The following is a 17,530-nucleotide window of genomic DNA, read 5'->3' as shown; positions in this document are numbered from 1 at the left end:
CATTAATTAGTAATTGGTAAATCAATGGTTCTCTGAATAAATATATATATAGAGAGAGAGAGAGCAGAAAAGACTGGCACTCGTTGCTATTAGGCACTGGAAGTATAATGAAGGGGTGCCTTCAGTAGATGAAATGTTGAATAAGAAAATAAGGCTGTGGCACTCCTGGTAATTCTGTGAAAAAAGTGTTTGTATTTGGCACAGAGCTGCCGATGTTTCAGAGCAAATGCTCTTTTTTCAAGGCAGCCAAATACATCAATCTCATATAGTAAACAGAGCAACAACACTTCTTACCTTAAATAGGTAGGCAGAGTACACTGGTCTGTAGCAGACCGGGAAGTGCGCGCCCACGTCGATGCCGGGGTCCCGTCAGTGTGACGTCAGCCTGCCGCGACATGGTTGCCTGGCATCCGGAGGCGGAGCAAAACAGACATACATGTGAAAACACAATCCAAGACAGTGTACTACACACATATATGGATGCCTAGACACAATGAGTGCACTGCAAAGACTATAATAATGTCGGTAAACATGTGGGGAGTGTGATATTCAAAACCACAGGAGCTGGCATATTAACAATCACTTGAGACTAGATGATAATGTTATTCATACAAAATGCCACCCTTAGTGATGCCCTAACCAAAAACCCATAGATATGGATATGAATAATGGTGAAGATAATGTATGGGCTGACACCCTAAATACCGTCTAAGACAGAATACAATGCATCAATCAATAAATATATCCAAAATCACCTTGATGAAAAATCAATAAATCAATGAATATAGATCAAAATATGGATAACCAAAATATAGATAGCCAAAATGTCACCCTGGGTATTGCCGTCAGCAACTGTAACAAATACTATTAAGGGACTATGAAGCAGTCATGTATTGGAATAATGTAAATCCATGAATGTTGCATATAGCCTAGAATTAACTAGTTAATACTACAAGTCAAATAGTGTTCCAATTGATTTTTTCATTGAGTCCACGGGGTGAGATTGTATCTAGTTGGTATATCCAGTGTGCTTCCAGGTGTAATAAGTTGTGTTCTCGATTTCCGCCCCTGATAGGTGGTGGCATATGGTCAATCACAATATGTCTTAACGAAGATATCGGGTGGTTATGGTCCAGGAAATGGCGGGCTACAGGTTGGTCAGAAAGGCCTCGATTGAAGGCCAGTTTAATCACCGACCGGTGTAATGCCATCCTTTCTCTGATGGTACTTATGGTTTTGCCCACATAATATTTGCCACATGGACAGATAATCACATAAATGACAAAGGTGGACAAACAGTTCAAGGTGAAACTAATGTTATAGACTTTGTCCTTATGTGGGTGTTTGATAGTGTTACCAATAATCATATATTTACAGGTGGTACAATGTAAACATTTGTAGCATCCCGGTACCTTTTGTAAAAAGGCAGATTTTGGTCTGATTTTGGTCTGTCAGGACTAGAAAATCCTGAGATGTGTGGACCACTATGTCTCTAATGTTCCGTCCCCTGGTGAAACAGGCCATAGGTTTCTTATTACATAGACTCGGTAATTCCTAGTCTGTCGCAACGATTGGCCATACAGCTTTACTGGCTCTTTGAACCACAGGGCTGGAGGTTTGAAATTGTTGCTTCCATGGTATGATGTCTTTATGTGGTTTGATGGGTGGATGTAGCAACTCATCTCGTGGAATCCGAAGTACCTCTGCCTTCTGGTGTTGCAACAGTCCTAGGTCATAGCCACGAGTTACAAACTTGTCAATGATTTTATCTAATGATTTGTGAGTGTTCTGAAGATCACTAGATATCCTAGCTACTCTAAGCATTTGTGACTTAGGAAGTCCTTGTTTAAGTGGTTTAGGGTCGTGGCTGCTTGCCAAGAGCAATGTATTGCGGTCTGTTGGTTTGCTATAGACCTCCGTATGCAATTTACCTCGTGCCACTGTTATCTATACATCCAAATAGTGCATGGTGGTATCACTATACTGATAAGTCAATTTAATGGGGGAATCCCAGATGTTGATCTTGGTCATAAGGTTTAAAAGAGGTCCTCTCCTCCCGTCCATAACAAAAACAGATTGTCTATATACCGGCAGTACATCAATATCGAGTCTGAGATGGCAGGGTCTTGAAAGAACATTTGTTGTTCTTCTTTGAACATGTAAACGTTCGCATAGGATGGAGCGACGTTGCTACCCATTGCACAACCCCTGAGCTGTTGGTAAAAAGATCCGTTATATAGAAAATAGTTCCGTGTTAGTGTGAGTTGTAGAAGTGACATGAAGAAGTCTAGGTCAATGTTGGAAACTCTTTCTTCAAGTAGAAATTGGTACATGGTATCTAGTCCTTCCCTATGAGGGATAGATTTGTAGAAGTTGTTTCATGATGTGAGGTTGTAGAATGGAATCCAGGAACATGGAAATAGGTTGGTAAATGGAATTTCTGGCCGAGATTATTGGCCGGCCAGGAGGTTGTGCAAGATCTTTATGTATCTTGGGGACAGTGTAATAAATTGGAGTCACGGGATGGTCTTGACTAAGTGCCTTCCTCAGTTTCCCCGATATAAGCCCATTTTGCATAGCATTGTGTAATATCTTGTCCAATTCCTGTTTATATTCCACTGTTGGATCTTTAGGCAAGAGTTGATAAGTTTCCTCATCAGATAATTGACGTACACATTCCTGTTGATACCTGGTCAGATCTTGTGTGACGATTGCTCCATCTTTATCCGCCGAGCGGATGATAATGTCTCTATAAGAGCCCAAATTCTTGAGTGCTAATTGTTCAGATCTAGAAAGGTCAGGATGTTGTTGAGTAGGAGTTTTCGTGTAACGATCCACCGCTTCATCCACTAATCTGCTAAATGTTTTTAAAGAGGCGTTGGAGGATTGAGGGCCAAATTTTGAATTGCTGCGTTTTGCAATAAAAGCCTGGTGCGGTTCCAAATTGTTAATAGTCGGCTTATCTTGGAAATACTCTTGGAGACGTAGCTTACAAGAAAATCGACGAGCATCTAATTTCCAGGTAAATTCATCATGAAACACGGTAGGGACAAAGGACAAGCCTTTGTTAAGCACCTGAATTTCATCGGGTGTAAGACTACGTGAGGACAAGTTGTAAATTAAACTTTCTTTCGGGAGGGCTGTTCTCTTCTGCCTTTGATTTTGGCGTCCCCTACGGGTGGGCGCCCTGTTACTATCGGATCCACACGGGGCTTGGTGGTAACATCTAAAGGGACTGCTGGGGATTCAGCTCTTTCATCGGAATCTCTAATAACGAAATCGCTATTACTGTTGAGGTGTTAGTTTCCCTGGTTTGATTTTCCCTTCTTTTTCTCCAACTTGCCTTCTGTCGATATGGGACCTGTGTAGTTGTAAGTGTGTCAGACCCCATTAACCAGCGGTACACGCGGTTCTCCTTATAGTCATTAATAACCTTATGTTGTTTATTTTTTTTTACATTTTATCAGCTCTCGACGGTAGTTGTCACATTGTGACTGTATCTTGTGATGCCAATCTCTGCTCCCCTCATGATCCAGAGTAGCTTTATGTAGCTGTTCAAATGCTACAATTTTCTCTTTAGTGAGTTTAAGTTCCCTGCTTGCTTCTGCTATCGCCAGCAGCATTAAGTCCATACTGCACTTGTTTAGGATACTGATCCAATTGTAACAAAAGTCAGGGTTGTGTCTCCCAATCGTCTGTGTATTACGGACTCTGGGCCTGATTCAGACCCGCTCACGAGCGCTATACGCTCGCAAGCGGGTCGATGGTGGCCCAGTGCGCACGACAGAGACGGCTCCATCGTGTGCATGCGCGAGACCCGGATAGCGACGGGCAAACCGTCGCTCTGGGTCTCGTACCAAAGGGGACGTGCTGTCAATGTTGAGTGATAGCACGCCCCCTTTGGTGGGCGGGCCGGGGGCGTGGCTGCCCAGATGGAGGCGTTCCCATGGGAACGCCTACCGTCTGGGGCCGGCTCCACTGGCATCACAAGTAATGTCAGTGGGAGTGCTTTCGGCTCTGTTTTGTTCGCTCGTTCAGACCTAGAGGCGTGAACAGACCGCAAACAGCGAACCGTTCATTTGAATAGCCACCCCTATTTTCTGGACGAGCGAGCGCAAATAGCGACCGGCTCTGAATCATCCCCTAAGAGCGCAGAAGCTGTCCAAATGGTCAGATATTTTTCTATATACTTAAATCTAATGCTCCTGTCAGCAGCATATATATTCAGAAGGAATCATGCTTAATGCATAGAAGCACATTTATATTACAATTTTAATTTGTGCATTATAGCGGCATATAGCAGATATTGTGATAGCTCTGTGCTGTTTACAATACAGTACAGAACAATATTATCAGTTCTGTAAACATCGTTAGCTTTTTAACCCATGCCTTATTTAATTTGCTTAATGTATGTATATACAGCTATTTAGCTGACCCATATTTCATGGGATTATAGTTCAATGTTAGGATATTATATCCAAGGGATATTAGTTTGATCAAACTATATCCGATTTTCCAACATCTAATGCCATTACAAATCACGATTATTTAGATAACAGTGACACCTATTGGTGTAATATATGGTAGCACTATTTAACTTGAAGTGATTTGAATTGCAACATTATTACAATACTAGAGAACTGATATTTAGTGGATACTTTTTGTAGCACAGCCATTACGACTTTTGGATACATTATTGCACACAGGCTGAAATGTCTGCCTGTTTTACTGTCAGGATCTCAGTGTAAAGTGGAAGCACAACAACAACGAGGATTGTTGATCTACTGTACCTTCAGTATTATTGGGACAATAAAGACACACATATTTATTTAATTTTATTCATTTTAATATTCACATCTTTTTTCATATTTCACGTTAGTAGTTTTTGTACATTTTATTGCAATCAATTAAAGGTTATATTTTACATACGTTTATTTTCAGTGCGCCAACAAAGAGGACATTCTTTTCTTTTCTTGTTTTGTGATTTACTATTGTGCTTGGCAGCACCCCCAGTAATTTGACAAATAATATAATTTGAGATTAATAAGATTGGGGTTGTCACATTACAATTATATCTATACCTACTTGTGCACAAGTTTCTTTTCCCTGTTCCCTTTTCCTTGATAAACTTGTAAACTAAAGTTTATCCTGCGAGTCCCACCATTGAGTACAATGGAGGAGCCGCTCATTGGCTGAGAGGCGGGGCCTGACCTCTCTCAGCCAATGAACACACAGACACGGAGCTTCAAAGGAGGAAGCCGCGTCTGTGCGCTTCATTTGGGAAAGAGTAATCATTCTGGTTAGAATGATTACTCCTTAATGCGATAGTCAGGTTTTCATTTTATTATTTTAAACCATGGATGCCTACTGGACAAGGGGACCACTGGAGGTAATATAGGTGAGTATGTGTGAGTGTGTATGTATGTATTAAACTTATACTATGTAAGGTGTGTGTGTGTTTCTTTCAACATTTCTTTACAGGTGAACTACAGGTCCCAGTGGGCCCTTAATAGTACAAGTACCAGCATGCGGGGGAGGCTTTCTGGGACCTGCAGTTCTACTGGAAAGACAATGTTTTTTCACTTCTAATTTTATACTACACTAACACAGTCAACCCGCCACCCACTGCCCTTTTTTTGAAGGGGTCTCCAACTCCCCAGGGATCCCTGGCCTGGGCTAACTAACGGTCAGGGCTGATGTTGCGGCTGGGGGGCCCGATGATAGGGCTCCCCTGGCTGTGGCATCAGTCCCCCGTTAGAAAGGGTCCAGGGCTGGTTCTGCGATTTACAGGGAGACCCTACGCAAATTTTTCCCTGTAAATCCAGAACCAGCCCTGCTTCCCATAGCCCAGTGCTGGTTGTACTGAGTACAGGGAGACCCTATGTCATTTTTTCCCTGTACTTAGTCAACCAGAACTGGGTTTCAGCAGTCCGGGGATGGTTCTGATTTGGGGGGGGATCTCATGTAAATTTTTTTCTAAATTTAACTCTTTAATTACTTTCTCCAGTCAGATACATGCAGGCATCTCACTGATGTCTGCATGTATCTGTGTCAATCCGACCTGCTCATGCTCAAATCGAAAGCATGAAGCAGGTCTATCGTATTGGGGATTTGAAGTTCGATTTGAAGTCCGATTTTGAGGTCGATTTCATATCGAATGATAGTAAATAAGGGTTTTTCCGATGGTCGATATGAGGCCAATTTGACTCAAAATTCGATTTGAAGTCCGATTTTACATTTGATTTGGCCTTTAGTAAATACCCAAAAGCAAAATCGAAGTCAAATTGAATGAAAATCGCACCTCAAATCACTCAAAATCCCTGCTTCCCTTTAGTAAACTTACCCCTTGGTGTAGTGTAACCTGTCTCTTCCTCATTAAGCTGCTGGGATCATCTTCTGAGATATGGAACTATCTGATACTGATGAACAGTGAAATGTTTGTTTAAGGGAAAGTTACTTAAGTATTTGGGTGAAGCTAAAGAGATTTTAAAGAAGGAGTATCAATTATATTATTTAACTGCTGTGTTACTCAGACAGGGCATTTTTAGCTAATATGACAAAGATGTAATTGTGTTGAATGCTAAATAGTGGTTAATGAAAGACACGTGAAACTTTGGAAGTGTTCCAGCTAAATAAAATGTCTTAATTGATACAGTATGATTCATTGAATGCACTCAACTGTTTAAAAGGGAGAACTTGAAGGAGAAGGTTTGTCAGTAAAACAATACTATAGAGTACCCATGTCTTTATAGTATTCCCAAGTCTGCTATAGAGCGTCCTGGTATCCAGATGAAGGGTGGAGGTACTGAGAGAAAACAAACACTCTATTAACTAAGTATATATAATGTGTAAGGTGTAATAAATAGTAACCGTGGGAAGAGCACAACAAGCTATACAGGTAGCGGTGATCCCCGGTTACAAATACCTACTAAAATTACTGTAACTTAATAACTCATATTTATAAATATTTTATTGGATGGGAACTGTGAGGTAATTGCAATGTTATATGCACCTTATTTTTCCTTTCAGGTAAATGTCTTGGTCACTACTCGTCCTTCTGCACTGAAACGAATCCCAAGAAAGTATATAGGACGGTATGCAGAGATCTGTGGTTTTTCAGACATGGAACTACAGAAGATGTATTTCCATTTGCGTTTGGTCCACAAAGATGCCGATCCTCAGGAAACGGAGAATTTGGCAGAAATGTTAAGCCGAAATTTAGAACACCACAGCCAGTTGTCTGCCGCCTGTTTTTTGCCTTCATATTGCTGGTTAACCTGTGCCACATTGCACTTACTGTACTATACAAAACCTGGCGACCCTTCTACGACATTGACTAGCATTTACACCAGCTTCCTGCGACTTAACTTTGCTGGCGAAGTATTAGACATAACACATCCCACTGAGATTTCTCTCATGCGCTATGTTGCACGTACTGTAGGCAAGTTGGCTTATGATGGCTGTCATTCCCGACGTACCCAATTTACTGAAGAGGATATTAAACGGTGCTTTAATGTGGAAATGAACAGTGAAGAGGAGCTTAACCTTCTGACTGTCTTCCGATCTGATGCCTTTCGTTTCTTTCTGTCACCTTGTGTCAAGCCAGGCCGAGAGAACCTCTTTGTCTTCACCATACCTGCTATGCAGGAGTACCTTGCTGCACTATATGTTGTGTTGGGAGAAAATAAAACTGCTCTGCAACGCCTGGGAAAAGAAGTGTCTGAAATCATCAGCAAAGCTGGAGAGGATGTGGTTGCAGTAGTCAACGTACTCTCCAAATTTCTTCCTCTACGCATCTTTGCGCTTTTTAACCTGTTACGTGTGGTGCCACGGCTTTATGGCAGAGTTAGTGGACAGAGCCGAGATAATATAGCTCAAACAATGACTGCAGAAATGTTTAGAGAGGAGGATTCTTATAATGACGATGTTTTAGACCAGATAAACTCCAGTATACTGGGTGTTGAAGGACCATCTCAGCTAGCAGAGGAAGCTGACCGACCAGAAGCATTTGAGTTATTTCCCATTTTCATGGGGGGTCTTCTGTCCCGTCAGAATCGAGTTATGCTTGACCAGCTAGGCTGTTCCATCATGAACATGGAAGCACTCAAAATCACAAGTGCTCTAAAAAAGCATTTGTTACGCTGCAGCCTTCGCAGATTGCCACCTTCTGAGCTAATGGACTTTCTTTTCTTTTTATACGAGTTTCAAAATGATGTGTTTGCAGCTGGATTGGTGAACTCACTACGGGATCTTGATCTTTCCAATGTGCGTATGACACCTCTCAAATGTACCGTGGTGGCTTCTGTAATCGGCAACACAGGGAAACTGCTCACAGAAGCCAATCTCAGTTCCTGTCACCTAGATCCGGATGCCATCCATACACTGGCACCAGTACTACGAAGATGCCAGAATGTAAAGTGAGAAACAGATTGGGATATGGGTGAAATATTAAATGTGGGTGGCTTTGGATGGTGCACATTGTGTTTTGATATCGGGGCTTTATAGCAAAACCAAAAGAAGGTAGATACTTTTACTAATCTCAAGAGACCGCATAGATCATAATGTGGCAGACTTGCTAAGACAGCCACTTATATATCCTCCTATATATACTACTAAACCAATCTGAACCCATGTTTTAGAACATGTAAATGTTGTGGTAGGGAGTGTTCCAGCTATGTACATTGCATTACAACCTAATAATCATAGTTAAAAGGACAAGGAAGTATTTGTCACTGTCGCTTATTACTGCATGCTGTATTTAAATAGTTTTGGGTATTGTCCTTTTTGTATAAGAAATATCTACAGTCCAGTGAAGCTATTAACTATATCACTTTTTGGGGTCAATTCACTCAATACAATTAGGTGCGAGTTGGGTCCTGCAAGCCTATCACTGCGAATTACATTTGTAATTCAATTTGTGTTTTTTTGTGCACACCCCCTGAGGAGGTGGAAAGGTAGGGGAAATCTTTATATTAAGGTTAAAATGTCAGAACACAGTGCAGAACCTCTGGTACATTCCTCCTGATGAATAATCACGCACTTGGAGGGGTTTAACTTTAAATAGCATAATTTGGCCATTAAAGACGTCAGTTTTCAGGTGAATTTCTCTAAAAAGCTGAATAATCGGTTAAATGATGTGGTTTGTAGAAGTGTAAGTGCTGTGGGACAGGTATGAAGAGTTGTAAATTATGTGGGGATGTAAACGATGTGGGGCAGGTATGTGGGGATGTAAACTATGTGGGGCAGGTATGTGGAGGTGTAAATGATGTGGAGCAGGCATGTGAAGATGTAAATTATGTGGGACAGGTATGTTGAGGTGTAAATGATGTGGGACAGGTATGTGGAGGTGTGAATTATGTAGGGCAGGCATGTGAAGGTGTAAATGATGTGGGACAGGTATGTTGAGGTGTAAATGATGTGGAACAGGTATGCAGAGGTGTAAATGATGTGGGACAGGTATGTGAAGGTGTAAATGATGTGGGACAGGTATGTTGAGGTGTAAATGATGTGGAACAGGTATGCAGAGGTGTAAATGATGTGGGACAGGTATGTGGAGGTGTAAATGATGTGGGGACAGGCATGTGAAGGGGTAAATGATGTGGGACAGGTATGTGGAGGTGTAAATGAAGTGGGGCAGGTATGTGGAGGTGTAAATGATGTAGGACAGGCATGCAGAGGTGTAAATTATGTGGGACAGGTATGTGGAGGTGTAAGTAATGTGGGGACAGGCATATGAAGGTGTAAATGATGTGGGGCAGGTATGTTGAGGTGTAAGTGATGTGGGGCAGGTATGCAGAGGTGTAAATGATGTGGGACAGGTGTAAATGATGTGGGGCAGATATATTGAGGTGTAAGTGATGTGAGACAGGTATGCAGAGGTGTAAGTGATGTGGGACAGGTATGCAGAGGTGTAAATGATGTGGGACAGGTATGCAGAGGTGGAAGTGATGTGGGACAGGTATGCAAAGGTGTAAGTGATGTGGGACAGGTATGCAGAGGTGGTGATGTGGGACAGGTATGTGGAGGTGTAAGTGATGTGGGACAGGTATGCAGAGGTGGAAGTGATGTGGGACAGGTATGCTGAGGTGTAAATGATGTGGGACAGGTATGCAGAGGTGGAAGTGATGTGGGACAGGTATGCAGAGGTGTAAGTGATGTGGGACAGGTATGCAGAGGTGTAAATGATGTGGGGCAGGTATAATGATGTGCAGGGTCAGCTCCAGGGGTTGGAGCACCCTGTGCCGGCTCTCTGACCAAAAATTGGGATGTGGCCTAATTATCATAGGCCACACCTCCTTTGTGGCATTATTTGGAGGCGTGCCCGCATGGCACGCCTCCAAACAATGTCAGGCTGGGGGGTAAATGATGTGGGACAGGTATGTGAAGGTGTAAATGATGTGGGGCAGGTATGTAGAGATGTAAATGATGTGGGGCAGCTATGTGAAGGTGTAAATGATGTGGGGCAGCTATGTGAAGGTGTAAATGATGTGGGGCAGCTATGTGAAGGTGTATATGTAAATTAAGTGTTTTTTAGAAATTGCAGATGAGAGGAAAAAGTGCTTATTGCAACTTTTTACAAACATGTATAAAAACATTGAAAAACTACTGTACAGCCAATTTTCTGTACCCCAAAATGCTGGCAAGACTTTGATGAAAAAAAAACAAAAACACTTCCCTATCACTTTTTCAAGAAAGCAAAAATCAGCCATTTTTTGGGGTTCAGGATGGTGTCCCCACTTTTTCATGCACCTTTCCCAGGTTGCATTTTGTAGAAAAGTTGTGCAACCTCACAGCGACTACTGTGTATTGGCATTTCTAATTAGGTCTCGCATTTCGAGGGTGCGCGCGAAGTAGGGGAGTTTCATTAAACAAACACGCTTTTGCAAACTCGCTCTTAATTGAACAGTCTTCTTTGGGGAAGATTTACTAAAGCTTCTAAAATATGAAAATGGGTGGTGTTGCCGATAGCAACCAATCAGATTCAGTCTATCATTTCTCTATTGCATCCTAGAAAGTTATAGACAGAGGCCCTGATTCAGAGCCGGACTCTCTGACAGAGCGCTCGCTCTGAATCAGGGCCGGCCTTCTTTTTGTTAGAGCAGCCTCCTGGCCGCTCGCATAGCTGTGGGTGACCACCCACAGCTATAGCGAGCGGCCAGGAAGATGGTCGCGATGGTCAAGACCATCGCGACCATCGGGCTTGCGACAAGACCCTTGTGGTAGGGTCTCGTTGCTGCAAGCCCCAGAGAGATTTCGGCTCTCACAGAACTGAAATCTCTCCCACTGACATCACTCGTGATGTTCACATGGGAACACCTCCGTTTGGGCAGCCTCTCCCCCGGGCCGCCCACCAAAGGGGGCATGCTGTCATTCAACATCGACAGCACGCCCCCTTTGGTACGAGCCCCGGAGCGAGGCTTTGCCCGTCGCTGTCTGGGTCTCGCGCATGCGCCACCATCGACACGCTTGCGAGCGCATAGCGCTCGCGAGCGGGTCTGCATCAGGCCCAGAATCTGATGGGTTGCTAAGGGCAACACCACTACCATTTCTAGAAGCTTTAGTAAATCTCCTTGTGTCCTTTATTAGGATGTCCTACACATGATTAGATTTATATTAACATATGAGATGCTCTTCGACTGTAGTATATAAGTGATACTTGTGAAAAGTTCTACAGCTCCTTATATGGTTTTCCTGAGTGAGAAACAAAAATGTATTCCTCTAAATGACAGTGCTATTTCATCTTCAGACTTCATGGTCACCTTGATTTATGGGTTAAACATTGGGTCAGCTGAGTAGAGACAGGAAGTTATAAACTGACTGTTTGACGTGTGGAAAATGTTATTACACTGATGGCCCCATTTATCAACGATTCATCACCCCTTTGGCACTCGCTGAAGGGTTTCAATATTTAACAAACAGAGGTAATCTAAGATTACCACTGTGTCACTGCACCGCTCTCGCCATTGTTAGATGGTGAGAGCGATGTGGTCCCCATTGCCGGCAATAGGGACTTCGCGGCAGCCTTTCCAGCTTCAGCCAGGCCTTCCAAGCACTGCTGGGTCCCCACCGGGTGAACATGTTATGAACATGACACAGAAATTTGTCAAGGATAGCAAATATACAGTATATGATAGTTAAGAAACCTACGCTACACTGGGTTGCAGCTATACAGTGAAAAAGGGCGGTCCCTAGAAACACCCCCAACAAATGGTATGAAAACAGGAAAAATCACTCAGAACAGAAATTGTATAGTTCACCTCTAGGGTATAGAAGTCCTTCCTTTTCCGTAGAAAAACCAGGAAAATTGAACCTTAACTTTTTCATATAAAGTGGACACTCCTTATTCTCCCATACAGTGGAAATAAAAGGAGATAGTGGAGTCCACAATAGTGAAGTACAGTATTTAATGATAATACTAATAAAATCCACAATCATACATGTATTCAACAAAAAATATTAATAACAACAGTTGCAACATGGATCACCATGTCTGAAATCCACCATTAATAAGTAATCAAGGCGTACCAGAAGGGATGGGTGTAATAGTATACACCTATACTCGCGTTTCAGTTGTCCAACACTTTCCGGGACTAGAATTACGTGCAGTTGGACTTGGAGCCAGGTGAATTCCTCCAACGTCCCCAACACCAACTGGATAGTCTTGTGTTTATACCACCAACGCGTTTCAACTCATATGGGAGTCTTTATCAAAGTGTATTTACTCTGGTGGAGTCCAGTTTATATACATGAGCCTGTTTCCTCATAGGTCAATCATATTAAAGTGATTAGTGCTTATAAAAACTGAAATTTGTATTTAAAAAACCATTTGAAAACGAATGTCCCATTCATGCAGCACCCGCATGTACCTGTCCTACATCAGTTAACCCATTTACCTGCATTTTGCACTTTTTCACCCCAAAAATGACATGTCATTATTGACCAAATTAAGCTAATTAAAAACCGTTTCACCTAAGTAGTCATTGAGGAGGGTGTTCCAGTGGTTCTGACCCATGTCCCGAAATTTTTGGCCAAAAATAGGGGTTTTGCACAACTTTTCATCTACTCAGGAGGTGGTGAAAACTTTTTGTGAATTTTTGCTATGGGGAAATAATATGCGGTTATTAGAAATTTGCGATATGCTTTTTATGCGAAAGTTAGCACCGGTGAAAACCTTTCACTAAAAAACGGATTATTGCAGCTAATTGAATTCCCCCCCTAACTTTATTTTGTTTACGCATTTGGGTGAAAACACCCTCACTGGACTTTCCCTACAAAAAAACCACTCCATTGCAACCCAGTTCCGCCTCTCCAGTTGTAAACGTAGACTGAAATAGATACAAATCTGTACTGTCTGTACTTTTCTGATCAAGCACAGTACGAATGTATGCAAGATACGCTGTGCAAACGGGCTTACATTCCACTCTGCATCAGCCTTTCTGTGCAGGACACCTTACTATTACCCCTTTTACACCAGAGCAAAAACCTGGGTTTCTGCTGGGTCTACCCGGGTCGCAGCTCAGTAAAAATGAGTTCCTGAAAAATAACCCAGGTCAAGTGACCCAGCAATCCAACCCAGGTAGCTGCCAGGGTTGGATCCAGGATGGAACCGGGTAATGGTGCAGTGTAAACGGTGCAACCCGGGTTATCTGACCTGGGTCATGCCTAAAATGAGCTGATTGGTGGTTGTGGGGCATTCACCTCCCACTTTTTATAACCTCACAGGTTTAGCAGGGCAGACCTGAGTTCAGTATGAACAGGGCTGACCTGGAAGTAACCCAGATCGAAGGTGCAGTGTAAATGGGTCTGACCAGGGTTGGAACCATGTCCAAAAACCCAGGTCGGACCTGGGTTTTTGGTGGAAAAGAGGTATTAGTTTGTGGTGCTTGTGATCAGGATTTACCTAATGATTACAAATAAATATTTTATAAAGGTACTGTAATATTCCTCTGGCCACGCATCTAAAGATTCGGTAATGTATGGGAGCAAACGACAATTGCCTGTTTGCTCCCAAACAACGGAGAACGGATGAACATGGTTGTTCAGGCAAGTTGGTTAGGTCAAACTGATTTAACCAACTTGTATGAACGACTGTTTTTGTCCGTCTTCAAGCATTTGGGAGCAAATGGTCAGCTGATTGGAATGATAATCTAATTATGTGGCTACTTAAGCAGCTTATAATCAAGGGCAACCTCCAGAACACTATAAAGAGTTAATTCCCTGGATGATTAGTATCCCAGTACAAACTGCAGACAATATTATGGGTTAAAAGGAGATCACAACAGCATACCTCCCAACATGAACCATTCCAGGAGGGACAAAATGCTCTGCTCCTGCAGTTCCCTCTTAATATATGATTGTATCACAAAACACCTTTCTTATCAATTAACTAGTTCAACACACGTGATGGCAATCATAAATTAAGAGGGAAGTCCAGGAACAGAGCGTTTTGTCCCTCCTGGAATAGGTCATGTTGGGAGATATGCAACAGGGATAGGTCCTGATATTGTAGAGTTGTAGCCAATTTTTCAAATTTCAGCTAAATAAGGAATTCAAGTCAGTTGGAGAAAGGACATACTTGTTTCAGAAGATTAAACACTGTTTCTCTTTCAAGAAACTGAGAACACTTATACCCCTTTTCCACCAAAATTCCCGGTCTGACCCGGAGTTGGAACACGGTTCCTATACGGATCAGACCCGGATTTAGCCGACGCTGACTCGGGATATTCCCGAGTCAGCGCCGCTCACACCGGAGTCGGGTCTGCACAGACCCGGCTTTTCCGGCGTGAAAGTGGACGCTTGCAGATGACGTCATCTCCAAGCGCCACTGAAGCCGGAGCAATCGGCCGGCTTGCGGTGCACTGCAGGTCATCAAGACCTGGAGTGCTGGTTACTCCTGTGTTAAACCCTGCTATTTACCTGGGTTGGATTGCCGGGTCACCTGACCCGGCAATTCAACCCTCACCCCTTTTACACCAGGGAGCTGCCCGAGTTAACCCTGCAATAACCCGGGTTTTAGCTCCGGTGTAAAAGGGTTATAATTTGGATTCAGTACCCAAAATTATTTCATGAGTAGCATTTTTGTTATCAAAACTGATATACCATTAGATGACGGGGTTCATTTAAACATCCTATGGACAGAAATATCGAGAAAAGTTTTAAGAAATAACATGTTTGCAGAGATACAACAATTAAATAATCCGAATATAGATGGATAATTTGTACTGTATACTAAAACTCAAACTTAAATGAAATTCAATAGATACAATCCCCATATCTTTTAGTAAGTTTAAAGAAAAGTTTTTGTTTTCCTTTGCCAAGCCTCCGATGGATATTGTGAGGCTTGCAGGTACAGGCATAGCATCCCCAGAAATGTCTAAAAGAGTCTTATGGCTACAGCTCACCAGTCTAAAAACAACCTAACCACTATTTTTGAAGGTCTTTTTCTCTTGGATAAAAAAAAAAAGCTGGACACTATGAATCAAAAAGGTAATGACAATAGATTACATTGTTTGCCGATGGTGAATAAAATATATTTTTTCTATTTATTCTTCAGGGCAGACAGAATCTGTAATACATCCATTCTTTTCATTTCTTTTATAGAAAAGAAAAAGGACAACAAAGAAATCCATAATAGCTGATTACAATACGTCCCCTTTGCCATACGTACCCACCACAATAGCACAGAGCTCTGGCTACACACGTGACACACTACCATGAAACGGTTCCCTTGCATGCGTCCCCTCAGTAGCTGTCCATCTGCCACCCAGAAGTGCTCTTCACAGAAGCAGAGAATTGTTTTTTTTAACCTCCGTATTTGATTGCCACGTCAGGTCTGCTATGGAGTCTTCACAACTCCTGAAGTTACTCAAAGATAAGGCTGTAATACCTCTTTTCCACCAAAAACCCGGGTCTGACCTGGGTTTTTAGACATGGTTCCAACCCAGATCAGACACCGTTTACATAGCACCATCGATCTGGGTTATTCTCAGGTCAGCCTCATTCACACTGAACCCAGGTCTGCCCTGCTAAACTTGTAAGGTCATAAAAAAGTGGGAGGTGACTGCTCCACAACCACCAATCAGCTATGGGTTGGATAACCCGGGTTGCGCCATTTACACTTATCATTACCCAGGTACATCCTGGGTCTGACCCTGGTAGCTACCTGACACTTGACCCAGGTTATTTTTCAGGGACCCCTTTACACTGAGCTGTGACCTGGGGAGACCCAGCAATTACCCGGGTTATCGCAGCAGTGTAAAAGGGGTATAAGGTGGAGTCACACTGTATACCTTCCGGGGGTGTCAGCTTTTTCTTGTCTCTAATCTGCTGACTAAGGTATAACAAATAAGTCAGGGCTACCATGGAGTGCTTCAAAGAAATTACATTATATGGTAAATATAATTAGATTGTTTATCACCTAACTTTATTGCTTTCAGTTTACAGATGATTCAAACTCACTTTGTCCTGATTCCTGCCGAGAAATATAATAGATAGGGGGGATTGTTTGCTAAAATGTAGAAATGAGTAACAGTATCTACTTATATATTATTTGAATTAAAGTAAAATCTTGTCAGGAAGTAACAATAGGTCACTGTCACATACCCAGGTAGTACTTATATTTATTTGTTATAAAACACATATATAATGCATTACTATAGGTCAGTGACATCACCTAACCTTATTGCTTTCAGTTTACAGTTGAACGCACTAGGTCCTGATTCCTGCAGAGAAATTAAAGACCTTCTGCTGCACGCAGACTGTGCGATCTCCAGCCTACGGTGAGCAAAGTTTGAGAATCCATAAATCCAACTAGACTATGCTTATTTTGTCTTGTTAGACACATTTGCAAAGCAAGCACATCCTGTATAAAAAAGGAGAACAGTGAAAATTAAAATGACCTTTATATTGTCATGCTTTATATCTGCCATGAGTTTTTGGTGTACTCTTTCCTGTAATATAAATATGACTGTTGCATGTCTGCTGTGTCTGCACCATGGAATCAGTTTGTATTGTTGGCAGTAATAAGGCCAAAGACATCATGCAGCCATGCTAGCAATGTGAGCTAAAGCATTGTAACAGTGTTAGCTTGACAAATTCAAACATGATGGTACAGCTCAGGCAACACTGTAAAAATGGTTTCATTTGCGGTATTAGCATGTTGACATGCCGCCTTCGATCTAACAGGATCCCCGTTCTCATTGTCAACATTATATATTGGTTACATGATAACTACACTCCCTGGGTGGGGATTTATTAAAGCTTGGGAGAGAGATAAAGTACTTACCAATCAGCTTCTAACTGTCATTTTACAGGCTGTTGCCCTCATTCAGAGCCGCTCGCTAGTGGCCGTACGCTCGTTCCGAGCGATGTTCGCACATCTACGCATGCGTACGGTTTTTAGTACGCATGCGCGAACCAGTCAGTGCGGCCGAAATTCGTTTGTACGCTATATAGCGAGTGCCTGCTATTTTGAGTGACAGAATGAGGCGTATGTGGGTGGTAACAGGGGAAGGTGCTTGTAAACGGGGAG

General features: G+C 42.4%; 1 protein-coding gene across 2 annotated transcripts in view; it reads left to right on the top strand.

Moving 5' to 3' along the window:
- Positions 1-17,530, top strand: part of NLRX1 (NLR family member X1) — an 85,494-nt gene that overhangs the window by 41,293 nt on the left and 26,671 nt on the right. For both annotated transcript variants that reach the window (XM_088443805.1, XM_088443806.1), the window contains exons 5-6: positions 7,030-8,417; positions 16,692-16,778. In XM_088443805.1, coding sequence (XP_088299931.1) covers positions 7,030-8,417; positions 16,692-16,778 — 1,475 coding nt within the window. The remainder of the gene's footprint in view (positions 1-7,029; positions 8,418-16,691; positions 16,779-17,530) is intronic.

Source organism: Taudactylus pleione, unplaced genomic scaffold (genome assembly GCF_031769625.1).
Source record: "Taudactylus pleione unplaced genomic scaffold, aTauple2 ptg000334l, whole genome shotgun sequence".
NCBI lineage: Eukaryota > Metazoa > Chordata > Amphibia > Anura > Myobatrachidae > Taudactylus > Taudactylus pleione.
The sequence above is the reverse complement of the archived record's forward strand: the minus strand, read 5'-3'. Positions and strand labels throughout refer to the sequence as shown.